This window comes from Vicia villosa, unplaced genomic scaffold, assembly GCF_029867415.1.
Source record: "Vicia villosa cultivar HV-30 ecotype Madison, WI unplaced genomic scaffold, Vvil1.0 ctg.002247F_1_1, whole genome shotgun sequence".
Classification (NCBI taxonomy): Eukaryota; Viridiplantae; Streptophyta; class Magnoliopsida; order Fabales; family Fabaceae; genus Vicia; species Vicia villosa.
In genome coordinates, this window is record NW_026705875.1 from 197,989 (window position 1) to 214,904 (window position 16,916).

At 33.7% G+C, this 16,916-nt stretch overlaps 2 protein-coding genes across 2 annotated transcripts; one reads left to right on the forward strand and one right to left on the reverse strand.

The window, feature by feature from the left end:
• Positions 1 to 443: 443 nt before the first annotated feature.
• LOC131638284 (uncharacterized) lies at positions 444 to 1,085 on the reverse strand. The gene has a single exon (XM_058908839.1). It carries the CDS (start codon positions 1,083 to 1,085, stop codon positions 444 to 446), a length of 642 nt encoding a protein of 213 aa, XP_058764822.1.
• Positions 1,086 to 4,157: 3,072 nt separating this feature from the next.
• LOC131638285 (uncharacterized) lies at positions 4,158 to 8,119 on the forward strand. Its single transcript, XM_058908840.1, has 2 exons — positions 4,158 to 4,991; positions 8,084 to 8,119. The coding sequence occupies exons 1-2, from the start codon at positions 4,158 to 4,160 to the stop codon at positions 8,117 to 8,119; spliced, it is 870 nt and encodes a 289-aa protein (XP_058764823.1).
• The last annotated feature ends 8,797 nt before the right edge of the window (positions 8,120 to 16,916 follow it).

A 16,916-nucleotide genomic window follows, 5' to 3' on the forward strand; every position in this document is an offset into this window, starting at 1 on the left:
TTTCAGATCAATAAGGTAAAATTTCATACATATTATGTATGGCTTTTCATATTCACCTTTCATAATTAATGATTTTCATTATTCACTAATTACCACGGTTGGCATATACTCCCTCTGTCCCAAATTATAAGAGAAATTCATTTTTTTGATTAATTGAATAATTAATGTATCTGGTTTATATATAGATCATATACATTAATTATTCAATGAATCTAAAAAATAAATTTCTCTTATAATTTGGGACGGAGGGAGTATTTTTATTTAGTTACATTAATAGTTTTTTTTAATAGGCAAGAAATCTATTAAAAATGGAGTATTTTGGGATACCCAACCCATAGTACAAGCACGGAAAAACTCTACCTCCCAAAACAAAGGAGAGGGAAAGAGTTCCAAGTGTAAAAATTACAACCCTCTTTTATAGAACAAATAGAGGAGAGCCAAATTCACATTCTAAACACTATGGTGGACATACAATTATCGAAAGAGGGAGTGATGAGATTAAAAATACAATTGTTTCTCACTAACCACGCACTCCAAATCGTTACCAGCCAAACAACACCTAATATATTCCTCTTAACCACCTGAATGATATTCTCCGCATGGTAGAAATAGGCCTTAAAATCCTCCACAGACAGAACCATGTCATCTCCTAACCACTTACAAACAGAATTCCAAATGTTTTCCATGAAAGAGCATGATCCAAAAAGATGGGAAATAGTTTCATCATGCAAGTGACAGAATACGCAAAGATTATCGTTTGAGTCCAACACAACATTACGTTTGATGAGTTGATCTTTGGTTGCTATCCTATTCAAAATAACTCTCCAACCAAAGAAAGATAACTTAGCCGGAGCTTTAGTTTTCCACAAAAAATTCAAAGCTTTCAGGATGGCTTCATCAACCATATCTCCTACATTTAACTCTGCTGAAATTGAACCGAAACAAGATTTAACGGTAAACGTACCTTCTTCCGTCATCTTCCAATTGTGACTGTCTTCAGAATCCCTGCTCAGCTTAACCTCGGACAGCATCTCCCCAAGATCATCATGTTGCGCCTGGACAAACGGATCAACACTGTCCACCATGGTTTCGAGGTTCCAACTCTAATCTGAACCGTGCCAAGCTCCAGCCTCTGCTACACAAACAGACCTGTTCCTGGCAGCAGCAAATAACACAGGGAATGCATCCTTTAAAGATTGATTTCCCATCCATTTCAGTTGCCAAAATGCAGTACTCTGACCATTGCTCACCTTACTCAAGACAGCATTTGTGAAATCATTATTACTAACAGAATCAGAGTACTTCAATAAAATCAGATCGCGCCACCAAATTGAATCGTTTCTATTCAGCTCACTATCTTCTCCGCTTAACACTTTAACTGCTATGTTTCCATATCTTTCTCTTAAAATGCTATACCAAGCCGCCTCTTGATCATTAATAATTCGCCACTTCCATTTATTCAATAAAGACAAATTTACAGTCTTCACATCCCTAACTCCAAGACCACCTTTCTCCTTCGGACAACAAATTAACTTCCAGCTCACCCAATGGATAGACTGGCTGCTATCACTACCATGCCATAAAAAATTGCTTTGAATTTTCCGGATTTCTTTGATCACTTTAGATGGAGCTTTGTAAAAAGATAGAGAGTATATCGGGACAACATTCAAAACAAAATTAATCAGTAATACACAACCCGCCATATTTAGATGTCTTCCTTTCCACGATGACAATTTAGCTCTCAATTGCACAATTAAGTCTTTCCACATTGAAGCTTTTCTCAGGATATTATTAGTTTTAATACTTGATTAATAACATCATATATGGAGGATAAAAAAAGGAGAGTGATTGTAATGTGGTTTACAAAAAGGAATACTCCAAGTGGAAATCCATTATCTGATGACTCTTAATGTGATGAGCTTAATGGTTTGACTCTTCATACCACATTTTTTAACATCGTATCAGAGTCTGGATGTGTTTAAAATGAAATTGCATGCTAATGGGACTGTTGAGAGATATAAAGCTCAACTAGTTGAGAGCTCAACTAGTTTTTTTGTTAGGGTTTGATTTGCTATGTTTCTGAATTGTGTTTTAAGTTTTTTCCTAACTTTACTTTATTTGGTCTATATGGAAGCTCTTAGGAACAACCAAAAGAAAGATATGTTAAAATACATCAAGTTGAATCTTAGAGCATGCAAAAAGCTAGTTGGATCTGAGAGCATGCAAAAAGCCAGTGAAGAAGTTGGACTTAGGAATGAGCAAATAATCTCTGATATTTCTTTTTAGTATGCTTCATTCTCATTTCATTTTATTGTATACTGTAATCTTAAGCTTTCTACATGATATTTACAATTAGCTCTTGCTTTTACAGCATTTTGATAAGGTTACAGTACTCTTACCGGTAATAAGAGAGGGCTTTGAGGATTCATGACTTATGTTTGATAGAAATTCTGTTTGATAATGTTGAGAATCTCTATGTTTATTGATAGTAAATTTTTCTTTGTTGCAGTTTATGTTATCAGAGCATATGATGAAACACTTGTGACTAGGGCATAATCCATGTGTAAGCCAAATTTGAAGATGGTTGGAAGCATAATTTTGCTAATAATGATTTCTTTTGTAGAATATCTTCTCTATGTTATTGAAGATATACTTTTATTACAGGAATGATATACTCTTATCACAGGAAGCAATTTTCTGCAGTAGAGGATATATTATGGATGAAGCTACATTTTTATTAACTGCAATAGAGGACTAACATTTTGTATTTTGATGATAAATTATTTCATCTTAAAAAAAGGATTAAAATAGGGTAGATATGGGATTTAGAGGGATTCTGCTTCGTATGGGGTTTGATGAGCGTTGGACACATTGGTTGTTGATGTGTGTAACTTCAGTGCATTACTTTGTTCTTGTTAGCTCGGATAGAGTCAGACCCATTATTCCAGGAAGAGGTTTGAGACAGGGCGACCCTTTGTCACCTTATTTGTTCATCCTTGTCTCAGAAGGCCTTTCTGCTCTTATTAGACAAGCCGTTTCCCGTGGAGATCTACATGGTGCTCATATTTGCAGGGGGCCCAAGCGTGTCCCACTTGCTTTTTGCTGACGATTGTTTTCTTTTTTGCAGGGTGAACCTAGAGGAAGTCTCTAAATTAATGGATATTCTAAATATTTATACTGAGGCGACGGGTCAAGTGGTTAATCTTTCCAAGTCCGAAGTGTTTTTCAGCCGTAACTTGAGTGGGCCAGCTCAAGATGATCTAGCCAAAGTGATGGGGGTGAGACGCGTGTTGGGAACAGGGACTTATTTGGGTATACCGTCCATGATTGGTAGAAGCAAAAAGGAGGTGTTCTCTTTTATTAAGGACCGGATTTGGAGAAGAATCAATTCATGGAGTGGTCGGGCTTTATCTAAAGCGGGGAAAGAGGTTATGATTAAATCAGTTCTTCAGTCAATTCCAGCCTACATTATGAGTGTCTATTTGATTCCGGATGAGGTGGTGAATGATATTGAAAAAATGTTTAACTCATTTTGGTGGAGGGGAGGTCGTAATAACAAAGGTATCAGGTGGTTGGCTTGGAAGAAAATGACTATGCTAAAGAGTGAGGGAGGTATGGGATTTAGAGACTTCAAAGCTTTCAACATGGCTATGGTTGCAAAACAAGGTTGGAATATTCTGGCAAAACCCAATTCTCTTGTAGCTAGAATCTTCAAAGCAAGGTACTTTCCTCGTTTATCTTATTTGGATTCTAAGGTTGGTAACAATCCGAGTTATGTGTGGCGTAGTTTATGGAAAGCTAAGGAGGTGCTAAAGGTGGGGAGTAGGTGGAGCATAGGGGAAGGAAATAATATTAAGGTTATGTATGAACCGTGGCTTCGAGAGAAAGATAATTTGTGGGTTAGAGGTCCACAAGGTCGAGATGTTCATGCACTTTTTGTCAAGGATCTATTACTTCTCGGTGTCAAGCAATGGGATGTGGGAAAGGTGAAGAGTTTTTTTGATCCTGTAGGGGCTGAATCTATCCTTAAAGTACCGTTGGTGGAGGATATTTTGAAGGATAGGTTGGTTTGGCAAGAGGAGAAGCACCGTGAGTATAGTGTGAAATCGGGTTATAGGCTTTGAAGAGAGTTGCAGAGGGGTACGAGGTTTCATGGTATGGAGGGTAATTGGAAGAATCTGTGGAATATTTCCGCTCCTTCTAGAGCTAAGCATCTGTTATGGAGAGTTTGTAGGGGCTGCCTCCCGACTCGCACCAAGTTGCAACAACATCATGTTCTTTGTCCATCTATTTGTCCGTGGTGTGAGTTGGAAGAAAAGGATGAGTGGCACATTTTTTTCGGCTGCGTTTCTACTTTTCAGAGTTGGCGGGCAGCAGGTTTGTCTTCTATAATTGACTCTCGTATACACTCTTTTCATGATGCTAAGTCAATTATTTTTGACGTCTGTAGTCGGGAGGACCGTATAAATGCAGGTAGATTTGCGGTCATGCTTGAGGTTCTTTGGAAGAGAAGGAATGATGTAGTTTGGAAAGATAGTCGAGAAGATGCCATTCGAATTGGTTTACAAGCGTATTATAATTGGTATGATTGGTTCGAAGCTAGAAAGGAACCTTCGGAGTGCAATACTAATAATGTTTCCGCGGTTTGGAGTCTGCCAATGGTACATCAGGTGACATGCAATGTTGATGCGGGTTTTAATAATGTTCGTGGTACTACTAATAGAGGTTGGTGCTTTAGGGATCATTTGGGGAGATTTATCAGAGCAGGTATTTCGTGGGATGTAGGTCTGCTTTCGGTCTTTGAAGCTGAAGCCATTGCTTTGAAGGAAGCAATCCAACATCCTATCTCCTCCCAATTTTCTCATGTTGTATTTGAAAGTGATTGTCAAGTTGTTGTCAATTCTGTCCAAGCTAAACATGTCGGCTCCTCTGAATTTAGTTTTATCATTAGATCTATTCAAGATATGTTATGTTTATTTCTGAACTTTGAGGTAAAGTTCATTAAGCGCCAAGCGAATTTGGTTGCCCATACGTTAGCTAAGGCGGTCAATTCTTGGACTAGGCGTATGATTTTTAATGTGATACCTCCTTGTATTGAGCTTTGTTTAATTAATGAAATATGTTGCGTTTGCTTTTGTAAAAAAAAAACAGGGTAGATATATTAATCATAGTTTTCAATTTCAATAAAAAATATTGATGACAGTCTTCCATTTCAATAAAAACAATATTGATGATAGCATTCAATTTCAATAAAAAACAATATTATTGGTAGGTCTTCAATTTAAATAATAACATTATTAATGATAGTTTTAATTTCAATAATAAAATAGGTTAACACTTTCCAGTTTTAGAAGAATTAAAAGAGTCTAAATAACTCATTTTTTAAAAAAGAAATAACCTATTAATTGTGACAATTTTAAAAAATAGAAAGAATAAGGACCAATCTGTATTAAATAAAAAATTAAGAAAAATATTTATCTGAACCCGAAATTAACCAGTTAATTAAACCGAACCGAATAAATCTGAATAAAAAAAAACCAAAAATTAAATTGGTCGGGATTGGGCCATACTATGTCACCTGAGGGTTGGTCCGGTTTGGTGGTAAGTGATTTTCAATTTGACAGCTATTATTAAGTTTGAACGATTTAAGTTAAGTGCCTTACAATTTGACCACTACTCTAAAGTCCAGGGAATTTAAAAATTGCTTATTGATTGAAGTTATTTCCAAATAGAGACGTTGTGAAAAATCTTAGAAAATAACAAAATATGTGAAATTGGTAGAAAAAAGTGAGTCTAAATGATAAATGTAAGATCGAGGATACTTATAAAAGATATGTAAGAATACTAAAATACATAATATTTTATAATTGTTTTCATATACTATTATTAATATTATTATGACCTTTCATTTATAAAAGTTTATTATTCTGCCCATTAATAGAAAAATAGTAACAAATATTCAAAAATAAAGTATTAAATGAAAACTTTAATAATTAATTAAAGAGATGGAAAAAAAGAAAAATGAAAAGACTTAATTACAACTTTAATCTTTCTATTTTTTATTTTGATCTCTTTATTTTAAAAATCATTATTTTAGCTCCTTTTAAGTTTTCGGTGCAATTTTCGTCCCTCTATTTTATCTTTTTTTGCAAAATTAGTCTCTATTTTTATTTATTTAAAAAAAACTTAAAAAGGGGACCAAAATTGAAAAAAATAAAATAAAATAAAATAGAAGAATTAAAATTACAATTAAACCTAACTAAAAAGTGGTCAGTAGTTATGGAATAGAAAAGAGATATATTAGTAGTATTTCTAAAATTACAATTAAACCTAATTAAAATGTCTATGTAGTATTTATAATTCTAAATAAATAAATGTCACTAAATATTTTTTAAATAAAATAAAATAGAGAAATATTAGTAGTTTTCTAAAATTATGAATAACAATATAATTTAATTATATAAAATATAATATTTGATTAATCTATGTAGTTTTGTGATTCTAAATAAAGAAAAGCCAAAAAAATATTTTTTAGGGGCATATATAATATATTATATATAAGATAAATGAGAAGAACATGAAGTCTTAATTATTATAAATTATTTATATAAATGAGATTATTTTTAGTAGTGGTAGCTTATTATTATATATATATATATATATATATATATATATATATATATATATATATATATATATATATATATATATATATATATATATATATATATATATATATATATATATGAAATTGTTAGTAAAAATAATATTAAAAAAAATAATTATTTTATAATCAAAATAGAAATATTTTTAGTAAAGAATAATAAAATTTTACAATAATAGAAAAAAATATTTAAATAAATTTATGTTTTGACATTACACAATAAATAAACTAATAAAAATTTAAGTTTAATATAATAATGATAAAATGTAACTGATTTAAAAAAAAAGTCATAGTTAATTGTTATTAAAAAATGATAAATACATATTAAAATATGGGTCATGCTAACATATGCCCTTAGGGCACATGTTAAGAACTAAATTTAAAAAAAAATTCATAAAAATTATGCATTGTTTTCACAAAAAATTTATAATTAATGTGTTTATTACGTTTTCCAATACTAATTTACTATATTTAAGTTTCTTAACATGACCCTTAAATTATAATATGACAATTTTGGACACAATCTTAATCCTAAATTCACCGTGGCATCATATTAAAAACCTTTTAAAATGTGAAATATTAAAATGTTAGTATTAAAATTATTATAAGTAAAATGTTATTATATATATATATATATATATATATATATATATATATATATATATATATATATATATATATATATATATATATATATATATATATATATATATATATATATATATATGTGTGTGTTTTTTTTTTTTCTTTCTAATTCAATAAGGATAAAACTATAAAAAGTTAGACTCCATACTGTTTGACAGAATTGTAGATTCTTTACGTATATTTTTCAAGAGAATTGTATGGTTTTAAGGTAATTCATGGTGAAGGTTGTTTAGCATATAATTTTCAATAAGGGTTTAAATATAAAAAGTTAGACTCTGGATCAGTGGCGGAGCTAGAAATTTTAGTCAGTCTGGGCAAAAACTTTACACCACTAATTATTCATCTGTTTTAATTTTCACACCCTGTTTTTCCTAATCTTGCCCCTAATTTTGCCCTTGGTTTTGTCTAAAAATCGATTATTAAATTGAGGGAAGTACAAAGAAAATAGGGGTTGAGCCCGGGCACGGATGAATATCTTATTAGAAACTAATATCTTCATTTTAAAAATATATTTCATCTTTATTTTATGAAAATATCTTAATTTTAGGAATATATGAGCATGCATTTCATTTTAGAAACTAATATCTTATTATGTAGGAATAAGAGCTTGTATTTCATTTTATAAACTAATATATTTTTCAAATTATTTGTACTTTGAAGATGCGCTCATTGTTGCAGTTGGCCTGAATACAACATACATCACTGGTACCAATTTTTTTCTATGTTTAATTATATTAGCAAATTGCATTTTTTTCTTTTTTGATAACTTGGCAGCTTGAGATGTTATTGTTGACAGTATATTTACAGTAAAAACAGTTTATTTGAGAAAGTTGGGCAACAGTCCACATCTCATTTAAATATGAACACAATAATAAATTTGAGAAAGCTTTAAATTGTGCTTGTTGAAGCAATTATGAAAACTTCTCGAAACATAATATCACAATTATAATATAATTGTTTATCTTACAAAATAGAATAATAAAAATAATGCTACAATAAATTCACCATCCAACACTAATAGTCAAACTAACTGAAAAGATTAATTTTCAGACCAACTATAATATTTAAATAGAACAATAAAAAATATCGGTATCAAATCTTTAATCAGAGTTGGTTTTGAGGCAGGACAACCAAGTATAGTTTCAAAAATTGGAAGAGTCTCAAAATTTTAAGCTCTACAACTATAAAAATAATCCTTACAATTTTTTTCATTAATAATATTAATTTATTATTTAACTTTTTTTAATTTCAGTTGAATAAAAAAATTTATTTTGATTATAAGATTTATAAAAAAATTGTTTGAAAAGTTATTTTTTAAATAACTATTTTACCAAATTAAATACTGCCCGGAAGAATGCGCGCACAGGTAGGTATTCAACTAAGTTCAAAAGTGTTTTCTTTTTACTTTCTTCATTTGGTGTGATGTGAGAGTGGGAGAGATGTGGGCAGAAACGAAATGTACACAAAACCACTAGTTGAATTCTTTATTTCATTATTATCCTTATGCTTTCATTAATTGTTTAGATTTTAATATTTTTTTTAGTAAGCAAGATATCATTAAAGGGAGAACTAAGGGTTCTCCAACCCACTTACAAAAGAAGCGGGATAAACCCGACAAAAAAGAAAATTACACACCAATTACAATCACGAGAGATAATACAAAGGATTCATACTAAACTCATAGAATGAATAATTGGGATGTGTAGTTTTTCCGCAAAACGATCATTTCCACACCAAGAGCTTGATATTCCAAACGGCGTTGTTCACATTCCAAGGCTCCTTCCGGAAACACGACCAATTTCTAATCAACCATATAGTCCAAGTAGTAGCTAACCAAACACTACCCGACTTTCTATCCTTTACCTTTAGACTACGAAAAAAATGGTACCATTCCATAAAATTTGGCCGGCACTCGTCTTCTATATTAACCCCTTTACCCACCCAAAAAGCTATCTCCCTCCAAATATTTTTAACCACCAAACAACCAAAAAATATATGATTACTACTTTCCGAACAATATCCACAAAAAATGCACTTAGAATCATCCGAAGAAAAGGACATACCTCTTATTGCCAAAAGATCTTTCGTCGGAAGTCTTTCATGGAAAATTCTCCACCCGAAAGCTTTTATCTTGAAAGGTATTTCCATTTTCCACAAAAATTCAAACACCTCCGCATGAATAACCGGAGGACCAAACGGAATACGGAGCCTATCATAAAAAGCATAGCAAGAAGCTACCGAAAAATTCCTATCCACATTTCCGGACCAATACACCAAATCTTTTTCACTCTTCCAATCTCTAAAAGCCTCCACCCTTTTCTTCAATTCCAAGAACTCCTCCCTATGATCCGCCATATCCACTAAAGCCGCGGATAACCCAAAATCACTCCAATGCCACACACCCCCCTCCAACCACCCATAGCCGCCACCGACACATTCTTTAAAAGGGATGCTTGGTACAGATCCGGAAAACACTCTTTTAAGGCGGAATCTTGCAACCAAATGGATTCCCAAAAAAGAGTGTTAAAACCATTATGAACTTTGAAATTAAGGCAAGAAACAAAAGGATCTTGAGAAGAAGAAAAATTTAACCTTAATATGTCCTTCCACCATGCGGAGCAAGAGACTCTCTTTTCCGAAACCCCTCCCAACACTTTCGCGGATAGATCACCATACCGCGACTTCAACACAGTAAACCACATAGAATTATGCCCTTGAATAATTCGCCACCTCCACTTGTTAAGAAGAGCTAAATTAAACAACAACATGTTTTTCACACCTAACCCGCCTTTTTCCAATGGTAAAGTCACAACATCCCACTTTAGCCAATGAATTCTCCTTTTTTCTTCCGATCCACCCCATAAAAAAGAACTTTGAATGCTAGTGAATTTTTTTGCAACTTTCCTCGGCATCTTGTAGAAAGACATGGTAAAGATACACAAAGAACTAAGCACGGATTTGAGAAGAGTAATTCTTCCACCCAAATTAAGAAAACGGTTTGACCAACCTTCCAACCTTTTTTTCATTTTCTCTAAAAGGGGCTTCCACATTGTTTCCTTCCTTGGGTTGAAACCAATAGGAATCCCTAAAAAGTGAAAATTGCTATCTTCCAATTTACACGATAGGAAGTAGGATGCCGCCTCCAAAAAATTAGACTTGCAATTAATGCCTATTAACTTACTTTTGTGGTAATTAATGCCAAGACCCGACACAAGTTCGAAAGCCCGAAGAACCGCTCTTATCGCCCAAACATGTTTCCAATTACCTTTCCCCATGATAAGAGTGTCATCCGCAAATTGAAGAATATCTACCTTGCAAGAATCTCTAAAAACAAAAGGTTGGAATTCTCCTAAGTCAATCGATTTTCTAACAAGACCCGAAAGGCATTCCGCCACTAACACAAAAAGAAAAGGAGAAAGAGGATCTCCTTGTCTTAAACCCCTATTGACCTTGAATTCTTTGGTAGGAGAACCGTTAACCAAAACCGACATATTACTAGTAAACACCAATAACTCCATCCATCGCCTCCACTTAGCACCAAACCCCATCCGAGTCAAAATGTAACGCAAGAAGTTCCAACTAACCTTATCATAAGCTTTTTCAAAATCCACTTTGAAAAGGATACAATTACTTCCTTCCTTTCTAGCAAAATCCACAACCTCGTTTGCCACTAAAACCCCATCCAACAATTGCCTACCGGGGACAAAAGCACTTTGATTGGGAGAAACTATGGAATTTAGAACTCCTTTAAGCCTTTCCGCCAAAAGCTTTGCCGCCACCTTGTATAAACACCCTGTGGTGTCGTTTTCTTTACCTCCCCGTTTCACTTGGGAGGACGGCACGCTAAACCCTTCACGCGAAATTTGGAAGGAGAATGCGCCCGCGGTGGGATGAATTTTGTTTCAGTTCTTCCTACGATATCACACGCACTTTCTTATTTGTCCTACGAGTAGGAAAGGGAAAAAAAGATCTCAACTAAACCCTAGGAGTTTGCTAAGTGTGGGGATTTACACCTAGACTAGAAATTCTGGAGTCCGGGGGGTCGGTTATACTTAGGGAAGTGTTTAAACACCCTACATATCTGTAGTACTCTACAGGAACCTTCTCTGTGTCATTGTGATTGTGTTTGCTGCTAATGATTGGGAAAGTTTCTCCTTTGTGTTAGGAGAGAGAATTGAATTGATTAAAGAAAGACAGACAGATAGACAGACTGACTATTTTTGGTATTTTATTAGCTCGCTGAGATTCCTTGTGAACCTCATGCCTACATATCCCTAGTGGAAGTCAGAGCTTAATGTAGTTCGGGGAACTAACTAGGGAAATTAAATGTTTTTGGTGCCTTGCTTGAAGCTCAAGGTTGAAGCTTGGAATTTAATCTCTGTTTACAGTAAAGAGACATGAAATCATCTTTACAGAGAGGTATTAGTACTATTCTACCACAAACATTTAAAAGAGTGACAGAATAACTGGATTCATTTCATTCAAGAGGGGGACCTTACTTGTGTGTGCAAGTATGCCAGTCAGATGCCTCTTAAATGAAAGAAATATGCTCGTCCAAATTAGGGAAAGTGTACAAGTCTGGGGATGTGCCAGAGCATGTCTTTCAGAGTCCTAAATGGGAGACTTTGATTTAAATTGAAATTGAAATGTTTGTTTGTTTGAATGTGGTAGAGTAGTAAAAATATCTCTCTGTAGAGATAAGCTATGTCTATTTACTGTATAAAATATTTGACTTTAGCTGGCTTGTATGAGGCCCAAGCTTGAGGCTTTTTGATTGATTAATTATTATTATTGACTCTGGGAGATGACTCCACTGGGGATTAATTACAGGGTATTTTTTGTGTTCTGTACAAAGCCCAGAATTGAGGCTGACTCTATTTAGGAAGACTCTATTTGTGTGCCTTGTACAAAGCCCAAGGTTGTGGCTAACTGCTGAGGATAACTGAATTTTTGAGACTATGAATGACTCTATTTTGTGTGCCTTGTACAAAGCTCAAGGTTGTGGCTGACTTTAGCTAGGGAAAACACTATTTTCTGCCTTGTACAAAGCCCAAGGTTGTGGCAGACTCTTAAATAAACTGAGTATGGATGACTCTATGGGGAAAAGATCCTAGGTGTTAGGAATCTTTGACATATGAAAATATGGTTTATCTGCCTTGTACAAAGCCCATGGTTGTGGCTACTGAGTGATGAAGAACTCACTGGGGAGACTCTGTAACACCCCAAATCTACCCGATAAATTATACGGAAAATCAGAGTATAAATTCCAAACAAGTTCATTTGAGGTATCACATATTCGTCATCTCAAAAACATTTACGGCTTACTTGCCTTCATATAGATACATAGCACAAGAATTTAAAACGATAATCAAATCATTACAAAAAAAATCACTTTCTTTAAATTCAATAATTAACTCGCAGCGGAATCAACAAACTTCATAACTATTCAAATCAAGTCGTAGCATCATTGCATAGTAACTTTAAGTTGAAATTTAAAACATAATTCACTTAAAAATTCAGCAAACAAAATAATAAATAAAACAATCGTTTTATTCCCCCCGAGTGCTACGTATCAGAGCAAGACACCAACTTGAATAACAGCAACTAAAGACATCATAAAATCACTTCAAAACTTCCACCGCTATCTTGAGTACCTGTCCGTTTCCCATGGTAGGGAAACATCATTCAGAAAGGGTGAGATATCTACCAATATAAACAAACGCATGATAAACAATATATTAGAATTTAATCATACGAAATTATCACGTTACAGCTTTCAGACTACATTTATAATAACAATTAACCTGAACAGTTATAATTAACAAAAATCAATAACGACAACATATTAATAGTTATAACAACTATTTCTCATCTTCCAGACAATACTTGTCACAACACGTCATTAGTATAACAATTTATAATTACAACTCCACATTATCACAATTTAACAACAACTCAAGTCACATCACAATTAAATCACACTCATGCCACATACAATGAGACTCTACAACTGCACATGCATGTGGTACCCAGGGCTTCAGCCCCCATCGCCAATTGCCAGTTAAACAGAGGCATCAAGGCATAAGCCTTCGTCACTAATTTGCCAATCTAGGCCGTCGCCAAAAATGCATATGTATATGAATGCAACAAACACACACAACAAACAAAATCATCGTCACAATGCATAAGCCTATATCGTCGCTATACTAATAAATAGAGGTATACATCGTCACTGAAACATCCTTCAACTTCGCATAAAACAACAACAATTATCACCACAACAACAACTAATTTCATCGAATCAACACAACAGAATCACAACAAATAATCAGGAATAATTTCCTACAAATTTAACCCCCACATATCATTCATCATGAATTCGGTTATAGAGTTAGAACCCCACCCCTTACCTTGTATTCGGAGTCCATTCTACAATTCTACCGATCGAAGCCATCTAGCCTTAGCTCCCAAACATTGCCTCTTTTAATCCGAATAAAAAGCTGAAAATTTTCCTTAATTTGCAGCTACAGTGCGATGATGATATCTCACAACTCAGACCTTATTTTGAAGATCCCAACGGTCAAAAGTTAGATATAGGTGTTGCGAACCTACCCAGAAAATTTGGTGATGATCCAACGGTTAACGAATCGGGGAACTTCGATTTAGTGAGACTGCTGCAAGAAAAACGGGAATGAATTTCTCTCCTATTTTCTCTCTTCTCTACAACTTCCCATAACAAATTCCCCAAGACTTTTTCTCTTCTAATTAGCCTAATCCTTATCTTAACCTAATTTCATTAAATCTATTGGGCCTAACATTCACACCCCACCTTTTACTACCACCATCACTTAATTAAGTCCATATAATAAATCTAGTATTTCTTCAATACTATTTCTACAACTTAATCAATTAATTAATCGACTAATTAATCATAAAAACCCATGTCAACAATTCTCAACACTCCACAAATTCAATAATTAAATTCGAAATAATTAACTAAATACCGGGTGTAACAGACTCTATTATCTGCCTTGTACAATGCCCAAGGTTGAGGCTGACTCTTGACAGGGGAGTTTTATTGTTTGGTGCCTTGTATGAAGCCCAAGGTTGAGGCTAACTATTTTTGTTGGTTTTGACTCTACTGAGGAGATTTTATTTATTGAAAGACTGTTTTTCTTTGGAAGCTAACCCTTTCCAGGGATTTTGACTCAGCTGGAGAAATTATTTAGTAAAAGACTGACTTTATCATGTTTTTTGGAGGCTGACCCTTTCCAGCGGTTTTGACTCTTTTGGGGAAATTATCTCCTAAGAGAAATGAATCTTTATTTTTTGACATTTTTATTAATTGACTTTGGAGGCTAACCCTTTCCAGGGAGTTTATTGAAAAATGAAAGAATGTGTGGAAGCTAACCCTTTCCAGGGAATTTATTGAAAAATGAAAGAATGTGTGGAAGCTAACCCTTTCCAGGGAATTTATTGAAAGAATGTGTGGAAGCTAACCCTTTCCAGGGAATTTATTGAAAAATGAAAGAATGTGTGGAAGCTAACCCTTTCCAGGGAATTTATTATTGAAATGGATGGCAGAAAGATTATCTAATGGAGACTTCTTGTTTAAAGCCCAAGATGAAGGCTGACACATGCTGAGGAGAAAATAAACATAGATCCTAGACTCTGCTAAGGAAGATTGATGAAGATAAGGGTGACAGAGACTGTCCATGTCTCTCATTCCAAAAGGTGTTCTCAATGCAAAATTGAGACAAACTTAGCTTGTTTAAAGTCTGGTTTTAATTGGAAGAAACTCACCAGGGTAGGCTAAAAGGTGACTAAAGACCTGTTCCTATGTTTATAAGAAACCTGATGGGTCCTTGTATACAAGCTCAAGAGGAAGCTGGAAGTGCTTTTAAGAAGCCTGTGGGTCCTTGTACAAAGCCCAAGAGGAGGCTAATCGAGGGTCCTTGTTATAGCACAAGAGAAAGCTATGTGGTTTTTGAACTTATTTTGGCTCTAAGCAAATGGGTAAGAGGTTTCACCGGGAATAATTCCTCTTTGGGTAGATGTGCCCTATTATTTTTGGATTCTAAGGTTTTTGCCAAGATGTTTCACCGAGAATAATTCATCTTGGGGGTTTGAACTACAGATCTCTAATTAGGAAAGAGCCTTCACCGGGAAGACAATCTCAATCCTAGGCCATATTCCTATAATATATATATATATAGTTTAACTGTCCTAGGGTTTATACTCAAACGTAGTTCTAAACAAATATATGTATATATGCATAGTTTATATTTGACAGTAAGTTAAATAAAGACTGTAAATTGAAAGCTTGTAAAGCCTAACCTGGATGGAGTGGAGGCCATTGAAGAAGTATGTACAGAGCCTCAACAGTATTTTTGTTGTTTTGTTGATAACAATTGAATATTTATTATAAACAGTTAAGGGTTTTTGAAAACAGAAGAAGTGAAGATGGACAAAGGTCACATAGGTATCTGAAGAGTTTCACCGGGAATAATGCCCTTCAAATACCAGAAGAATGTTTTGAAAACAGAAAGAAGATTTTGAAAATACAGTTTTGAAAACAAGCTAAGAAGAGAAGGTGTTTGGGACTTACACTCTATTAGAGGCCCAGTACTTTACAGTACTGGCTATAAAAGCAATTTGAAAAAAATGATTTGGAATGATACAAGGTTTTGTTGTTTGAAAACCTTAATCATTTGATTTATTCGGAGATTGAAAACAGTTTTGAAAATTGACAAAAGTCAACTTAATTAAAGTAAAAATAAAGATTTTTACTTAATTAAGACCTAAACAATTAGGGTTTTATCATTAACTTTATTTACAAAATGATTAGGTTAAAACAAAGTGAATATATGTATTTAAAGTATTTAAGAAAACACTTAAAACATACTATTTTAAACCTAATAAAAATATATGAAATAAATAATAATTTTATGATTTTTTTTATTATTCACAAAATAGGTATATTAAATGACAAGTGTGTGAAAAATGAAGTGAAAATAAATTAATTTGATAGGTTAAATAAATATGTGAAGTTTGTGAGAAAATGAAAGAAATTGTGTGTTAAAAAATAGTTTTGGGCCTTGGAGGGTTTGAACCCACGCCCTCTAGGTCACACACTCAAAAAAATACCACTCGGCCAAGGCGCGCTTGGTGATAGTAACTTTCACTCATTTGGTTATGTTTCAAAACAAGTGGTAAATCTTTGAAAAATAAAAGAATCAAAAAGTCTGGGGCGAGGGGGATTCGAACCCCAGACTTTGGGCATGAGGAGACTAAGAGCGCATGTGTGGCCACTAGGGCAAGTTATTCATTCGTTTATGAAACGCATATCATTAAATATAAAATAAACTTTGACCAGAGATTTGAATTTTGCGCGCCACAGCCATGGTCGTCTTCAACCTCAAGCTCCAAAAATTTGAATTTGTGAACTTGCTCATTTCTCAACTATTTGCAAAGATGTAAAGACCAAACTTGCTCTAAATTCACTCACGATTCTAAATATGTAACTAACATAGATTTATATTAACTACATCTAACTAATTTACCAGAAATCGTGAAGAACCCTAAAATTTCAAAATCAAATTAAATG